The sequence below is a fragment of the Pempheris klunzingeri genome, chromosome 17 (assembly GCF_042242105.1).
Source record: "Pempheris klunzingeri isolate RE-2024b chromosome 17, fPemKlu1.hap1, whole genome shotgun sequence".
Lineage (NCBI taxonomy): Eukaryota > Metazoa > Chordata > Actinopteri > Acropomatiformes > Pempheridae > Pempheris > Pempheris klunzingeri.
In genome coordinates, this window is record NC_092028.1 from 19,676,242 (window position 1) to 19,691,438 (window position 15,197).

A 15,197-nucleotide genomic window follows, 5' to 3' on the forward strand; every position below is an offset into this window, starting at 1 on the left:
TTTCCTTTTTTTCTTTATACAATTAAGTGCTTTCTGCTTTTGACAAATGGTTCATGGTAGTGCTTGGATCTCAAATCTGTCCTCCAATACTGACAGAAAAAAAAACATTTACTGGGCCCTTTGGCTGTGGTAATACTGTTATACAATGGGCATTTGGGTGAAGCATGACAGACGTTAAGTAAATGTTCCCCTTCACGGTTGATCCTGGATCACATTTACCCTCGCTTCTGTGAAACAGTAAAGACTGTTAAACAGTAAAAAGCACAGTTGGGTCTGAAAGGCTGAAAAAGAGGTACAAATATTTACAGCAGCAAACTTAGGCTTTGCCACATTTTTGTCACCAGGGCTCGAAGATAAAGCAGCATCGACTCAGCTGTGCTTGGTGTGCAGCATCTCAGTGAGCAGAGAGTTGCAGGGCAAATCTCCCAGAAGATGGCGTTGGTACAAATACTCCTCAACCTGCAAGCTAATGCTGCGTACTTCAGGCAGCCGGAGCAGCAGCTGGCCAAACTTGTCCGAGTGTCCTGGCTCCCTTTGTTGGGTGTGCTCCATCAGGGCCCTGTTCACCTTCTCTTGAGTCTGCTCCACCTGCTTGCGGCTCTGCACTGACTTCACATCTAGAGCAGAAAGAACACACATTTGCAATGCCAGCAGAACATTAGGAGAAAATTGTACAACTATAAGGTCACAAAGTTGATCAAAATATATCTGTATCTGCTATAAAGGGTCTAACTAGAGTTTGAAAAGAAAAAAACTCACCAGGGTTGAATAGCACCAAGTATTTGAGGCAGACAAACTCATGCCTGTCTAACTGGAGCACCTTCAGTTTGGACACCAGGTCCTGGGTCCTGGATACCAGGCTACTCAGTGTCACTCCTGCCTGAGAGATGATGGTCGACACCTCAATCTGCATCAGGATGAAATGAAGATGGTGATCAATAAGTTTCTGTGCAACACAGATCCTAAAACAACAGATAGAGTGTAAATGAGTGTAAAGACAATTTAGATGATCATAATAATTCTGTGTTAAACTTCACCTGTTGTCCTGTAACCAGATATATGCAGCCCTCTTTGCTGTATGTCACCTGTCTACAGAGGTGATCCAGGACCAGCAGCTCACTCCAACAGCTCTGCAGCAGCACCATCTGGTCCTCCACCTATGGGAAGCATAACAGCTTTTATGTTTTATTTTATGTGGTTGCAAGTTGAAGAGTGTGACCTTTGACCTCCAGCAGCACCCAACACAAAAAGATTTAGAGATTAGAGTTTCATAATTCATCACCTTGATCTCCTTGAAGACTGCACTGTTCCTGGCCCACTCAACGAGCCCAAACAGCGTCTGGTCGGCCATTTTGCACATGATGCTGAATGTATTTAGGCGGTCATGTTTGCCTCGGTTGGCCTGCTCTCTCTGCAGACTGGCAAGGATCTTGGCACACAGCTGGCTCTCATCCTGCTCCCCCTCCAGCAGCTGGCTTAGAAAGTTAGGTGTAAGATAGGGAGATGAGGGGGTGTCTGTGGTTTGAGTGGGAGCCTGGGAGAGAGGGGCGCTCGAGCATGTTGTCGAGCAGGGGGATGATGCTGGTGTGCTTCTTGGTGAGAGTGAACTGTTCAAAATTGGGTGCACTGGATAGCTTGAGGAAGCCGGGCTGTGGCTGAAAGACATTTCTCCTTTGTCCTGGAGGTATCCAGGGAAGGTGTGGTGGTACAGTCCGGGGTAGGGCAGGGATGGAGCTGTGAGCCCCACATCTGTTTTCATAGTGCAGTCCAGAGGCATGGGTGCACTCAACTGCCCCATGCCAGAGGGATACATGTGGGACTGATGAAAAGCCTCAGAGGATAAATGAGCACTTGTGTGACTGCTCATTAGATGAAGGTCATTAGGAGCTGTGGCCCAGTGTATTTGGGTAGTTTCCATCTTAATCCTGTAGGGAGCAGTGTTTGCCTGGTGACACACCTTTTGCTGTTTCATCTGCCTGTCCCGCCGGTACAAAGGGCCAAATTTATTCCTGCCGCCTCTCATACGGTCTGCTCTTACCGCTGTTGATATAAGATGACACATATTATCAAGGTTGTCACAAGTTTGCAGGCATTGCCAGAGATGATTTAGTTTATATAAAATAATAATATGCCCATATTAGGCCCTAGATTAGCTCCACAATACAAAGCCATGACAATGTATATAATCTGGGTCATTACAGCACTGGTTTATGACTGCTAAGATAAGCCACAAGGGAAGAAAAGAACATGCATGTCAGTGGAGCACAAGACACGTCGCAATAGAGCAGAATACCATAGCAAAAGCATGAGGGTATGTGTGTATGTTCTTGTGTGGGGCGGGGTGGGGGGGGCTATTTACCGTACCTTCTGTCTTCATGCCCACTGCCAAACACTTTTGCAATCGGCAGAAAGGGCAACGTTTCCTCTGGGAAAGATTCATGGGGCAGCTCTGTTGTTCTGCACAGGTGTAATGCTTGTTGTTCTGCACTGAGCGTTTAAAGAAGCCCTGCAGGGACAGAGAGAGACTGTGGCTACATTGTCTGCAGACAAAACAATCCCAATAACTATGTTGATGATAAAATATGCACAATTATAGTTACAGCGATGATATATCTCAGTTATTCAGGCTATTTGGTGAATGCTTCAACACCAACAGAGAGCACAGACTTCATGGACTGGGCCTTACCTTACAGCTTTCACATGTGAGCAGCCCATAGTGGTATCCTGACACTTTGTCACCACAGACAGGGCAGCTCTCCGCTGACTCTGGTAGACTGTCTTGCTCTGTCTTTAACTCTTGAGCTGTAGAGAACGACACCACAACTGCTTTGAAATATCAAATGTATAGTATGACACAATCTTCTGATTCTTTTCTTGTTCCCATTTTCTTATCTCTCCCTTTTCTTATTTACTTTTATCAAGATACAGACATGATGAAGGTGGCTGGACCTCCCGCTGTGTTGCATTTCTTTTTTTTGCGGCATCATTATTGTATACGTCAACATAAATAGTAATACAACACTCCAGTTTTGCATCAGTGCAGATAATGTCTCAAGTCAGCCACAAAATGGGTTCTTCATGAATAATAATGAGAACGTCTGTAGAATAGTCAGTGGTTGAGTGCTATGCTGTTGACATGTAAGTGTGTCATCTAATGAGGTTTACTGCTCAGCTGTTGAGAGAACAGCGAGCTGCACAGGACCATCTATCCTTGCCAGACAGCACCTTATCACTCAGTTTGATTTGCTAGACTATGATCACAGATATGACCCTTACATAATTCCCAGAGATCAATGGTAATGACTTCCACAGGAACCAATCTCCCAAATGAAAATACAAAGCACGGAAGTGAACTACTTTTACACGCTTGCTTCACTGTACTGATCAACATAATTTCTGCGTTACTCATAATAAACATTTCTAACACTGTTGTACCCCCACTTTCAAAACAAGACATTTAAAATATTTAAAGATATAAAGATATATTCTACACTGTTGCCCATAAAGTTGGAATAATTGTTCAATACCCCCAATTTTGTTAAAGCCTGAATACACAGTTTGCAAAGGTTAATTGTGGTTTAAGTTTCACTGTGATATGTTTGGAAGAGTTTGATCAATAAAGTTGAGAAGATATACACATAAATCATATCGTCACAATCAGATAGAAGAAGTAAAAAACATTTTATTCCAACTTTATGGGCAACAGTGTGTTAGATATATAAGTCATATTTCCAGAAATCTATCTATCTGTCCTGTACTCACAAGTTGATGATCCTTCCAAACATAAAAGATCCTCTGGGTAGTTCCCATTGTGGTGGACAAGAGGCTGGGGGTGATCACCAGGTAGGTCCATTCTAGCTTATGGGACTTGAGCTCCAGAGTCAGTCCAGCATGTTCTTCAGAGCTGCAGAGACCAGGACACCAGACCCACAGGAGAGCCACAGACAGGCCGGCAGGCAGGCCTAACAGCCCCAGTGGACTGATGGTCGTTCGAGGCCCAGAAGTGGACTTCGATCTGAAGTGAGTGTCATAAAACCTCTCCTGACTGGCACTCCTACCCAGTCAGTCAGTCAGTCAGTCAGTCAGTCAGCAAACCCCTTCATGAAAAACTGTCAGATATCCTCCTGCTGGAATATACTGTACTGAAATCACTCTGCTATCATTGAGGAGCTCAGCTGATAAGATAAGAAAGAGTGCAGTTAACCACTATCAAACCAGCCATTCAGATTTCACGTTAATTCCTGCATCATCATCATCATCATCATGTATGGCAGCACTGATTTTTATTCAGTGGTCAAAAAAGCACAAAGTACTAAAAATACTCTATTTCATTTATAAGAAAAGTGCTTAATCAAAACAGTGAAAGTTGACAAGTGTAACCAGCTAAATGTGCTCTTGTAGCAAAGAAACTGGCCCTTTGACTGACTGATGTGGCTCATCCACCAATCAGAAGAGCAGCAGCTCAATCTCTGGCTCCAGTCTGCAGGTCAAAGTGTCCTTGGGCAAGAACCTCCTCTGCTCCGTGTGCGAATGATTAGTCTCCTCCTGATGGCACGGTTGGCAAACTCCAATCTGCGTGTGATTGTAAATGTAGTGTTACAGCACTTTAAGTTGTTTAAAGGTATCGTACGAGTCCGGCCTGTTTACCTTATATGGCATTCGATTGCTGATGCATCAATGTTTAAGTAGCATTTTACTGTTTTAGTGAAGCTAATTTTAGCAAATTGGGTTATTTAATCCCGTGGATCCCAATTTATAGAGTCTGGTCCCTTCAAATGTTCACAAGTTAAACCTGAATCATTGTGAGATGATTGAGATGAGGTGATTAGGGGAAAAAGACAAACTAAAGTGCAGCTTTACGTTTCTCCAATATTTGCTTTTTGAAATACTGAATAACTTTAACCTTTGATTGGTAATTAAATTGAAACCTCATAAGATGTTCAGAGGTGAAATCACAGATATACACATCTGAAATGTGAGACAAGGGGCCCTGACTGCATGCTTCTCTCTTCTTTTACAGGCCACTGCTTTAATCTTTAGCGATGTATTGTAGTGCGTAAGATGATCATGTGTTTTGTATGTAAGGTGTTAACCTGCAAAGTAACTAGTAACTATGGCTGTCGTATAAATGTTGTGGAGTAATAATGTATGTTTTATACATTATTTCCCTCTGAAATGTAATGGAGTAGAAGTATAAAGCAACAAAACATGGAAATATTAAAGTAAAAACTGTAGTCAATTACAGTATTTGAGTAAATGTACTTAGTTACTTTCCACTGCTGAATTTAAGTTAATCCGCTGTTCTTGAGTAAAACATAATTCATCCACTTTCGAGAGATCACCGTGCTTCACAGCTCACAGCTAACAGTTCAAGGGTGGCTGGTTATGACACCTGCACATTAGCTTGTAAATGTATTATGACATTTATCATTAAAATGGTCTGCAGTGCTATTTTCACCGGTCTAGTCTGTTCAGCTTCTGACACACGACTTTGTGTTTCTCCTGTCAGAAGTTATCTCTTCATGAAATGGAAAATATTCAACAATTCATTATTTTTGTCACTGAAAAGCCTGAAGTGATGTGTGGTATAGTATTCCTGGAGGTAATAATAGTGTGTGTGTGTGTGTGTAGTGCCATCTGGTGGTGTTGTGGAAAACACTGCTCTAAACCAAAGAGAGGCAGGTTGTCTTTTCAGGCTTCATCTATTGTTAAACAAGCTGCTTTACACATAATATGAAGGTTTAATTGATTAAGAAAACCCAAAGGAAATTAATGCAAAATGAGGACTTTATTGAATATAACAGAAAACAATCAGACAAGCTTGTCACACGTGTTACACGCCGTCACCAGTAACACGTGGTACTCAGTTTATTCAAATTCATGACAATTTCTTTTTAAAAATATGTGCTTTTGCTGGAAGGCCTTTTATATAACGTGGTATGACTTGAAGCAGCGTTCACCTACAACACGTGCCCTCATACATTGTCTGCTGTAAGCCGTCACTGCACGGGGCTCCCAGTATTCAGGAGAAAGGAGAAAACTCCAATTCCTCACTGCTGGAGCACTCCGGGTCATCCTCAGCGACAAACCACACCTCATTGTGCCTGTTGAACATCGTCATCGGACTGCAGGAAGAAGTCACACACACACACACACACACACACACACACAATATATAATTATTGCAAAATGTAAAATCATCACCACATACTAAGGTTTTTAGGGTTTTTTCTTTTATCACTGAGAAAATGATGGTGATTTGTTTACCTGTTGTACCCAACAGCATAGTGGAAGCCCTTTTTGTACTTTGCATCGGCAGAGTTGAGGACAGAGGCCAGACTGTTAGCATTGTTTCTGTCAGACATGCTGGTCATCCATCCTCCGTAGCTCCCCACATACACTTTGGTCTCTGGCATTTCATGGAGGAACACCTGCAAGCCAGCAAAGTGTCATTACCTGAAGGTGGACTTCACAGGATGCCTTCAAACAGGCTTGTCAGAGAAAAAACTTGCCTTATCATCCGTAGGTTTTGGGGGATTATTCTGCTCCTCGGCTGGTAGCAGGAAACTCATTGTGTAGACTCCCATTTCCCAGAATCTCTTGTCAGGCATTCTCACAACAACAGGAGCTGTCATTGCAATTTTCTTTCCTTGAGAAAACACAACTGTCTTTTAGAAATGTCACAAAGAGGAAACGCATAACAAACCTCAACTGTTCTGACTTGAATATCCTCTAAAGTCTCTGCTCTCTGATCACAACTAAATACAGTAATTACAATGTCAGGTCAGAGGGTATTTTTAATCTTAGCTGCTCCACACATTCAGACAGAGCTTGGAAAGCTAAACTGTTCATCACAAACTGAATGAGTTTCAAAAGGTTTTGCCAGTAAAATATCTGTTTGTTTGCTCTGACGTTGTTTACTGTGCGTTTATTCTTGCACACAAGTCTGAATAAGTAAATACATCATTTTTATTTAATAGTGGATGTACACACACACACACACACTAACGCACCACTCCCGTTGGCACCAGTGATGTATTCATACAGTCGTCTGAAAGCTCTCATTGCTGCCATCTCCATGAAGAAGGACGTCTCCTCAGTTGAGACCCATTTCACGGAGCCGTAGTGACGGGCCTGAGGGACACGAACAAACACAGTGGAGTGGGCTTTTTGGAAGTTTCTTGCACCTGAAATATGAAAAGGTTTTGCTCTCTGGCTCTGACACACTCACCTCATATTTGTCAGTCTGACAAATCAGATCAAACAGCAGGCATTGCTCTGTCTCAGAACAGAACGCCAACTGGGACGAGTTTCTGTGTAATTAGAGCAGAGGCGGTTAAAGAAGACAGTGAGGGGTATGGAAGGTGATCGTAGTGATCGGCCTTGCCAAGATCTGGGTAACAATGCGACTGGTCTCTTCGTTTCCTCTGATGTCCATCAATCTACTTTATAATCTTTCAAGTTTCAAATGTGACTCGAGGAGGCTTCCGGTTTTCTGCTGACCAACACTTAATCGTAAAAACTTGTCCTTTTTTACTCTGTAACTTTGGTCAAATGCAGCAATCTACTAAAAATGGGGATTAAATTCTGGTTTCTTACCCAACTCTGGCTTCAGCTGTCAGCAGCAGCAGAAAGGCAACAAGCCCTGAAAGGTAAATCCTGAGACACACATTTAGTTTTCAGACAGATTTCACAAAGCAATTTTGTTCATGTCATGAAAAGACAACAAGTTTTCACAAAACATTTAATTATACACGATACTTACATCGTGACACAGTGTTGAGCTCCGTGCATCAAAAACTGGACCTTTACTGTGCGTTGCAGAGAAACTATTTATATCAACTCTGGTTATGAAAGGAAAAGTGGCCACTCCCTGAGCTTATAACATGAACCAGACAGTGTTGTGACCAATGGGAACCCAAAGCTGAAACAAGAGACCGAGAAGAATCAATACACAAACAGACACACGTGAGACTGTGTGTGTCACGGACAAGTTTTGTAACCGCTTTAAGCAATAGATGTAGACGATCTTATGGAGATCAAATAAGATCTAATTTAGTCAAAGGAGCATCTGTAAGATCTAACACAACCCTGAACAACAGCGCTGCAGCAAACGATAACTTTATGGAACTGGCAGAGAAGTGCTGATGATGTTTTACTGACTTTAACAACATCAGTAAAATGTCACCTAACCTGCCAATGTTATTGTGTGTGTGTGTGTGTGTGTGTGTGACTGTGGGTGTTTAGGGGAGAAACAGGTAATCCTAATGTGACGACCTCTGAAGTCACAGTTGACAAATGTTCTTTATCTTCATGATTCTTCTTTCTTAAATCCTGGGAGCACGTTAGAGATGTTCAGTTTTTATGTATGATGCCTTTGTCCTCATTTTGACACCAGAAAACCTTGAAGAAAGAACGAGAGATAAAATGCATAGTTGATAGTTTTCTTATCCCCACAGTACAGTGTGTAAATAGGGAGGACAAAACAGTAGAGGCACTTCTCAATATAATGTAGTCCCTTCAAACAACACCTTGAATTATGGCCTCTGTAATGTACATATACTTCACATGACAGTGTAGCTTCACTTTGTACAGGTAGACTTTATGGCAAAGCCTTCCTTTGGATTGTACAGGTGATCAAACATGAATATACACAAAATGTTACCCTTCGTTTTGGTTTCATCACTTGCAAGTCTGCTGGGATTCTCTACAAGCTAATAATCAGAATAAGTGGACAAACGTACTTTTAAAAGATTAAATCAACATTCAGCAGAATCAGACAGAACGTGATGGGACATGGTGGCTCATGTTTTCACTCTCAGAGCAGAAGAAACGCCTTCTTCCCATGGAATATTATTTACCACCACATTGTACAGAATGACCACCCTGGTTTACACAATCAGACAGAAAAGAACAAGCGGATTAGACAGAAATGATGGACAATGTAAGACCCCATGTCCCAGGAGAATTACTTACATTGTCCCTTTTGTTGGCACAGACCACATGATACCTGCTTTGTTACCTGCAAAACGTCAAATCCCTGGAGTTTGTTCTTGCTTCAAAAATGCATTCAGCCACAAGACAAAAGGTCCAATCACACCCTTATGCACAACAGGTGAGAGAGTTTTGGTCCACAACCAGGCTGCACAGACAAAAAGGTTAATAATTATATAGTCATTAGACGTTAAATGTGCTGCCTTGATTTAACTGAAGGAGATCCTGGGTATGCATTTGATTTTAAACGATGATCATCACTGAGAGAACAAAGACATTAAAGAAATAACAATCACGCTCTAAAAAAGAAAAAATGATTATCTAATATTTGTCCTTTAAGGACACAGAGACCTGGACCCTGTGTCCACCATGTTATTAACTCACTGAAGAGACACTTTACTTGTAGTTCCGGTAAAGGTCTTAATGACGGCTTTGTGTTAGACAGTATTTCATTAAATGAACAAATTATATTCAAAACAAACATTTTTTACAACCCAGAAGCACTTTGCACCACTGCTCCTCTTTTAAATGTGTATTTTTCTTGATTTAATGCTTCTATGAATTCTATTTCTTTCATTATTATCTTTATTTTCAATTAATTGTATCTTCCATGTTATATATATATATTTTATATATTCTATTTTAATGTTTTTAACATGTTTTGTGTTCAAATTGTGTCTATTATAATGATGCTGATTATTATTAATATTAATATTATTATTGTTGTTGTTGTTAACCACTAATGTAAAGACCTGACGGTTAACAAACATCTTTTTAAGCTCCATAAAGGACTTCATGTACAAAGGAGTTATATGACCCCTGTTCAGTGTTTGGAGGAGAGTAACCTGAGAACTCACAGTTTTTCCTCTTATGGCAAATAGGAAGATATATGAAACCCTCCCTCAGGCCTCTGTCCAGTTCTCACGCACTCTCAGTCATAAGTGTTAAAAAACTCACTTGCATCTTTCAGCTGTTTTCATGATAATGTGTCTGATAAATAAACTCTTTATAATGTGCTTTAATATATATATAAATGTCATGAAGTGAATTATTTCACTGTGTCATTTGTTAGATGCTAAAGTTCATGGATGCAACATTCAGCTGAGTGAAACTGCATCAGTGTTAAGTAGCAAAGTCTGTTGAATAGTTTTGATTATTTAATCATAAATGAATGAACGTCTGTGTGTCTGTCTGTCCTTCGCAGGTCTTGAGGATCGACTTCACGTTGTTCTGTTGAGGATCCAAGAGCTGGACCCCAGCTATTAGTCAGTATGTTACTTTACTGTCTTTACTGTGTCTGTCTGTCTTTACTGTCTGTCTTCATTGTGTCTGTCTTTACTGTCTGTTTTTACTGTGTCTGTCTGTCTGTCTGTCACTACTGTGTCTGTCTGTCTTTACTGTCTGTCTCTACTGTGTCTGTCTGTCTTTACTGTCTGTCTTTACTGTGTCTGTCTGTCTTTACTGTCTGTCTTTACTGTGTCTGTCTGTCTCTACTGTGTCTGTCTGTCTTTACTGTGTCTGCCTGTCTTTACTGTGTCTGTCTGTCTTTACTGTGTCTGCCTGTCTTTACTGTCTGTCTTTACTGTGTCTGTCTGTCTTTACTGTCTGTCTTTACTGTGTCTGTCTGTCTTTACTGTGTCTGCCTGTCTTTACTGTCTGTCTTTACTGTGTCTGTCTGTCTTTACTGTCTGTCTTTACTGTGTCTGTCTGTCTTTACTGTCTGTCTCTACTGTGTCTGTCTGTCTTTACTGTGTCTGTCTCTACTGTGTCTGTCTGTCTCTACTGTGTCTGTCTGTCTTTACTGTGTCTGTCTGTCTGTCTTTACTGTGTCTGTCTGTCTTTACTGTCTGTCTGTCTTGAAGCTCAGAAGAACTGAAGTTGTTCTGAGTGTTTAAAATCACGGGTGTTTGCTGCCCTCTAGTGGTCACACCGAGGAACTACATTGGTTAATAATATCAATATCATTATATTGTCCAATCATTAACTTATCATTAATGCTATTATCTAAACTTAACTATAGTAACAGAATTGCGATGATTCAATCAATAAATCTATGTTTTCATCATGTACAGTAACATATAGCCTTGCAGTGTCAGTGCCCCCCCCGGATACGGTTTGAATGTCTTGTTGTCTGTTTGCACACTTCAGAGAGCAGAGCAGGTTTGCAGCAGTCCAGACCGCCGTCTGTGGTTTTGACTTTAGAGGGACTGACCACTCACTTGAATGTATTTATATTCGTGTTATTTTCTGCCACCTTGTGGCCACAATGAGAAACTGCAGTATGTTAAAGTTAAAGTGCTGATTGGATACCAGTGTAAAATACTTCAGGTGCATAGTTTTAAGTGATAAAAGCAATTAAAATTAATCACAATGTCTGTCTGTCTGTTTGTCTGTTTGTCTTTATTGTGTCTGTTTTGAAGCTCAGAAGAACTGAAGTTGGACTGAGTGTTTATAAAAGGATGAGTGTTTGCCTCCCCCTGGTGGCCACAATGAGGAACTGCACTGTTGCTGATAATATAAAATAAGATCATATTGTCTGATTATTAACTGATTATTAATTAACCTTCTTTAGTCGAGATAATACAGATATTTATTCTCATTTTTTGTTTGTTTTTTAGAGGTGAAAGTGTCCCTGTAACCTGTAATCTGTACAACAACAACAACAACTACTACTAATAATAATAATAATGATGATAATAATAAAACATGTTCCTTCTCTGATCATCATCATGCTGCATTACTTGCTGTAGTTTAACACCACACAGTGTGATCAGTGACCCATACAATGTGTTGTGTGTGTGTGATCCGCTGCAGAGACGCCGTCACTTAAAGAACTACAACTCCCACAGTGTGAGTCGGCCTGTGTGACCCATTTAGGTAATCGCTGGGCTCATGTATCCGCCTGTCCCGGCCTGTCCCGGCCTCGTCCCTCCTCTCTCAGCTCTGCAGAAACGTCGCTTTATCGATCCAGTGCGGTGTTTACTTGCAGAGCTGCCGCCGTGGGGGACGCGCTGCTCGCTCCTCAGGTTGGTAGAAGCACCTCAGCACCTACAAGCAGCCACACAGGCCTCTGAGCAGGACTGTGACAGGGTGGACTCTTCCTGTGGGGATTTACTGTGTCTGCAGTTTTCACTGTCACCTCCCTGCATATTTAACATCTCATTACTTTACTGGAGTACTGAGCTTCACAGTGTCTTCATTTGGTGCTTTAATTCTGCTTCACTGTGTTTCAGAGGAAAGTGTTTGAGATTTACTGCAGTTATAAAATCTGATGCATTGTTATAGATCAGACTACCCAGTGCTATAAGTGATTAAATAAAGTGAAACAATGGCTTCATAGTTTTTAATAATATAAGCAGATATAGTACCATGTTATCAAATTGTCTTTAGGATTTTATTTTGGAAACCATCTACATGTAGGTGGTCTGAATTCCCATCTTAGAAACTTTCAGTAGTATATAGTGATAATAACAACAACATAGTTAGAAATGTATGATAATATTCTGCAATATTATTCATGTATTATTTTGTAGGAGATGAGGTGTGATTGTACCTGTCAGAGGGTTCCAGTGTGGATGAACAGTCGCTGTGCTCAAAGCACTAAGCTCGCTGCTGTGGGCAGCTGAACATTCCTGCAGACATAAATCAGATTAGAGCCAATTTAATCTTTGAACAAACACCAAACTGACCTCAGTGGTGCCTCACGGGGGCAAGGTTGGATTCTCACATCCACTGGCTTCATTTGTCCAGTTTTAAATGAAATGAATTGTTTAGAGCAAAAAACTCCGGATCCCTCTCTCCTATTTATGTCTGTTTCCTTTAATTAAATTTCCACGTCCACAGCGTTTTTTGGACTGAGCAGTCGGGTTCCTCCTGAGCCTTGAGGTCAGGAGTCAAAGAGCCATGGGAACCAGGAGGGTGCTGGTAACCGGGTGCTCCTCTGGCATCGGCTTGGCGGTGGCTGCACGGCTGGCCAAGGATGAGCTGAGACGGTTTAGAGGTCAGACATTCGATGATAGAAATAACCATGGGTAGCATCTTGAGATGACAGTTGTTATGAACCTGTATAAGGAACGATTGATTGACTGGGTGATTGATTGATCGTTGTCTATCCGAGGCAGTGGTCGCCACAATGAGGGATCTCAGGAAGCGGGGGCCCTTGGAGAGCGCGGCGGGCGACTCCTTAAACAAAACGCTGGAAATCAAACAGTTAGACGCTTGTTGTGAAGCCTCCATCAGAGAGTGCGTCAACAGCCTGCCGGACAGACGGGTGGATGTTCTCGGTCTGTCACATTCTCACTGACACTTTGTTAAGGTCTCTCCTCAGGTGAATACTGTAACGACAAAGGCTGCTCTGCTGTTACAGTGAACAACGCTGGCGTCGGCATGATCGGACCACTGGAGTGTCAAAGTATCGCTGCCATGAAGGAGCTCTTTGACATAAACTTCTTCGGCCTGGCACGGCTGGTGAAGGAGCTGCTCCCCGACATGAAGCGGAGGCAGAGCGGCCACATCGTGGTGATGAGCAGCGTCATGGGAATACAGGGTGCGTTTGTTTGTGTCGGTGAAATGCTGACGATTCAAAGCAGATAAGAAGCTGCTGACAGGTTCTTGTCTTTCTGCACAGGGCTGCTGTTCAATGACGTCTACTCTGCCTCCAAGTTTGCCGTGGAAGGATTTTGTGAAAGTCTGGCTGTGCAGGCGATGAAGTTTAACATCAAGTGATTCCATACCCTGAAGAATGCACTGGTCTTAACAACTTAATGCAGCACATCCAGAAGACTTTTACAATCCTACATGTGTCTTTTTTCATATCTCCGTCACAAGGACGACTCTGGTGGAACCCGGCCCTGTGGTGACGGAGTTTGAGAGGAAAGTGTACGAGGATGCCGAGACGATGGATCTATCGGGGGCGGACGAGGAGACCGCCAAAATCTTCCGTGAGATTTACCTTCCATATTCTAAAAAGGTCTTCGCCTCGTTAGGTCAGACAGCGGAGGAAGTGGCTGAGGCAAGTGATGACACTCATCTTTCTGTAAAACCATTAGTTTTGCCAGAGAAAATGCAGAATGAGGAGGCCGGCGTTGTTTGATATTTCTATAATATCTTTGTTTTTGTTGCTCAGCAAACTGTTGGAGTGATCACAGCCAAGGAGCCTCCTCTGCGCCACCAGACCAACCGCCTGTACATGCCCATGACCGCGCTGAAGCATGCAGATCCGACCGGTCGACTGCCTCTGGACACTTTCTATAAGATGATCTTTAAACATGACCGCGTGCTCAACGCGAGCCTCGGGGTGCTGCGCCTGCTACAGAGGAGGGCAGGGAAGAAATAAAACATTCACTGTCAAGTAGCTCAGACTATTATGTGATTGATTTAGGAGGCAGTGATTGACTGTGGTAGCTGCAGCTCGTTACAGTTCCTGAAGTATGTTGTCCAGCTGTACTTGGACATGGGACACAGGATGTAGTCAGTACAACACAGTAACTCTGAACTAAATGATTCCCCATGTACTGTGAATATGAACATAATATATATATATATTTAGTTTCTATTGGTTTGTATAGGTGAATACTGTATAATATAACTTGAAGCATAAGCACTCTTCCATTTTCTATTCTCTTTAAGCAACAAGCTTAGAAGTTTTACACTCTCCTTGAAGGAAGATAAGAGCAAGTTGATAAAAAGAATGTTTTATCGGACTGTAATGATTGTGACTGAGAAGATTTGGTGTAAAACTAGTGGAAATTATAGAATCATACTGTTTATGATTTGTCCTGTCGGAAGACAAGCAAAGAAAATAAGTAATATACTATGACCTGAACTAAATGATCCACATTAAACGTAATAAGAAATATCTTTCTAATCACTCACATCACTTTTGGGGTCTTACCTTCATTACAATGGTTTATATCCTGTTCGAGGCACCCAGTCAATTCCAGTCGCATAGCTGCTCCATGAGCTGTTTTGACACATGCCAGCATCCTCCCAGGTCTGAAGAGTGAGTGTCATGGTCTTTGTCAAATGTAGAAAACTTATGATCATCACTTATTTCCTGAAGAAAAAAACAATCAAGAAAACTTAACTGCTCCAATGTGTTCAGGATGCTGAGACACTGAAGCTGCCATTTCATTCTCGTTAGGACTCACCGGCATCTTCGAGGCCACGAAAACTGAACTGGACGCGGTACTTGTTTAACCTTG

At 41.9% G+C, this 15,197-nt stretch overlaps 3 protein-coding genes across 4 annotated transcripts; 1 reads left to right on the forward strand and 2 right to left on the reverse strand.

The window, feature by feature from the left end:
• Positions 1 to 349: 349 nt before the first annotated feature.
• On the reverse strand, positions 350 to 3,904 carry nr5a5 (nuclear receptor subfamily 5, group A, member 5). Its single transcript, XM_070847309.1, has 7 exons — positions 3,763 to 3,904; positions 2,687 to 2,802; positions 2,365 to 2,506; positions 1,283 to 2,040; positions 1,038 to 1,157; positions 760 to 907; positions 350 to 617 (listed from the first exon to the last, which is right to left on the reverse strand). The coding sequence occupies exons 1-7, from the start codon at positions 3,851 to 3,853 to the stop codon at positions 370 to 372; spliced, it is 1,623 nt and encodes a 540-aa protein (XP_070703410.1). The 5' UTR covers positions 3,854 to 3,904; the 3' UTR covers positions 350 to 369.
• A 1,885-nt stretch (positions 3,905 to 5,789) lies between these two features.
• Positions 5,790 to 7,868, reverse strand: soul5 (heme-binding protein soul5). The gene is made up of 7 exons (XM_070848295.1): positions 7,766 to 7,868; positions 7,600 to 7,659; positions 7,232 to 7,313; positions 7,014 to 7,134; positions 6,513 to 6,649; positions 6,268 to 6,431; positions 5,790 to 6,125 (listed from the first exon to the last, which is right to left on the reverse strand). Exons 1-7 carry the CDS (start codon positions 7,792 to 7,794, stop codon positions 6,023 to 6,025), a joined length of 696 nt encoding a protein of 231 aa, XP_070704396.1. The 5' UTR covers positions 7,795 to 7,868; the 3' UTR covers positions 5,790 to 6,022.
• A 3,983-nt stretch (positions 7,869 to 11,851) lies between these two features.
• On the forward strand, positions 11,852 to 14,347 carry LOC139216728 (retinol dehydrogenase 8). Of its 2 annotated transcripts, XM_070847948.1 has the most exons (7): positions 11,852 to 12,020; positions 12,838 to 12,994; positions 13,116 to 13,277; positions 13,361 to 13,540; positions 13,622 to 13,715; positions 13,822 to 14,005; positions 14,120 to 14,347. In XM_070847948.1, exons 2-7 carry the CDS (start codon positions 12,898 to 12,900, stop codon positions 14,327 to 14,329), a joined length of 927 nt encoding a protein of 308 aa, XP_070704049.1. In that variant the 5' UTR covers positions 11,852 to 12,020; positions 12,838 to 12,897; the 3' UTR covers positions 14,330 to 14,347. The 2 variants fall into 2 exon arrangements, with proteins under 2 accessions (XP_070704049.1, XP_070704050.1); XM_070847949.1 differs by lacking the exon at positions 11,852 to 12,020 and having other exon boundaries at positions 12,920 to 12,994; positions 13,112 to 13,277.
• Positions 14,348 to 15,197: the final 850 nt, after the last annotated feature.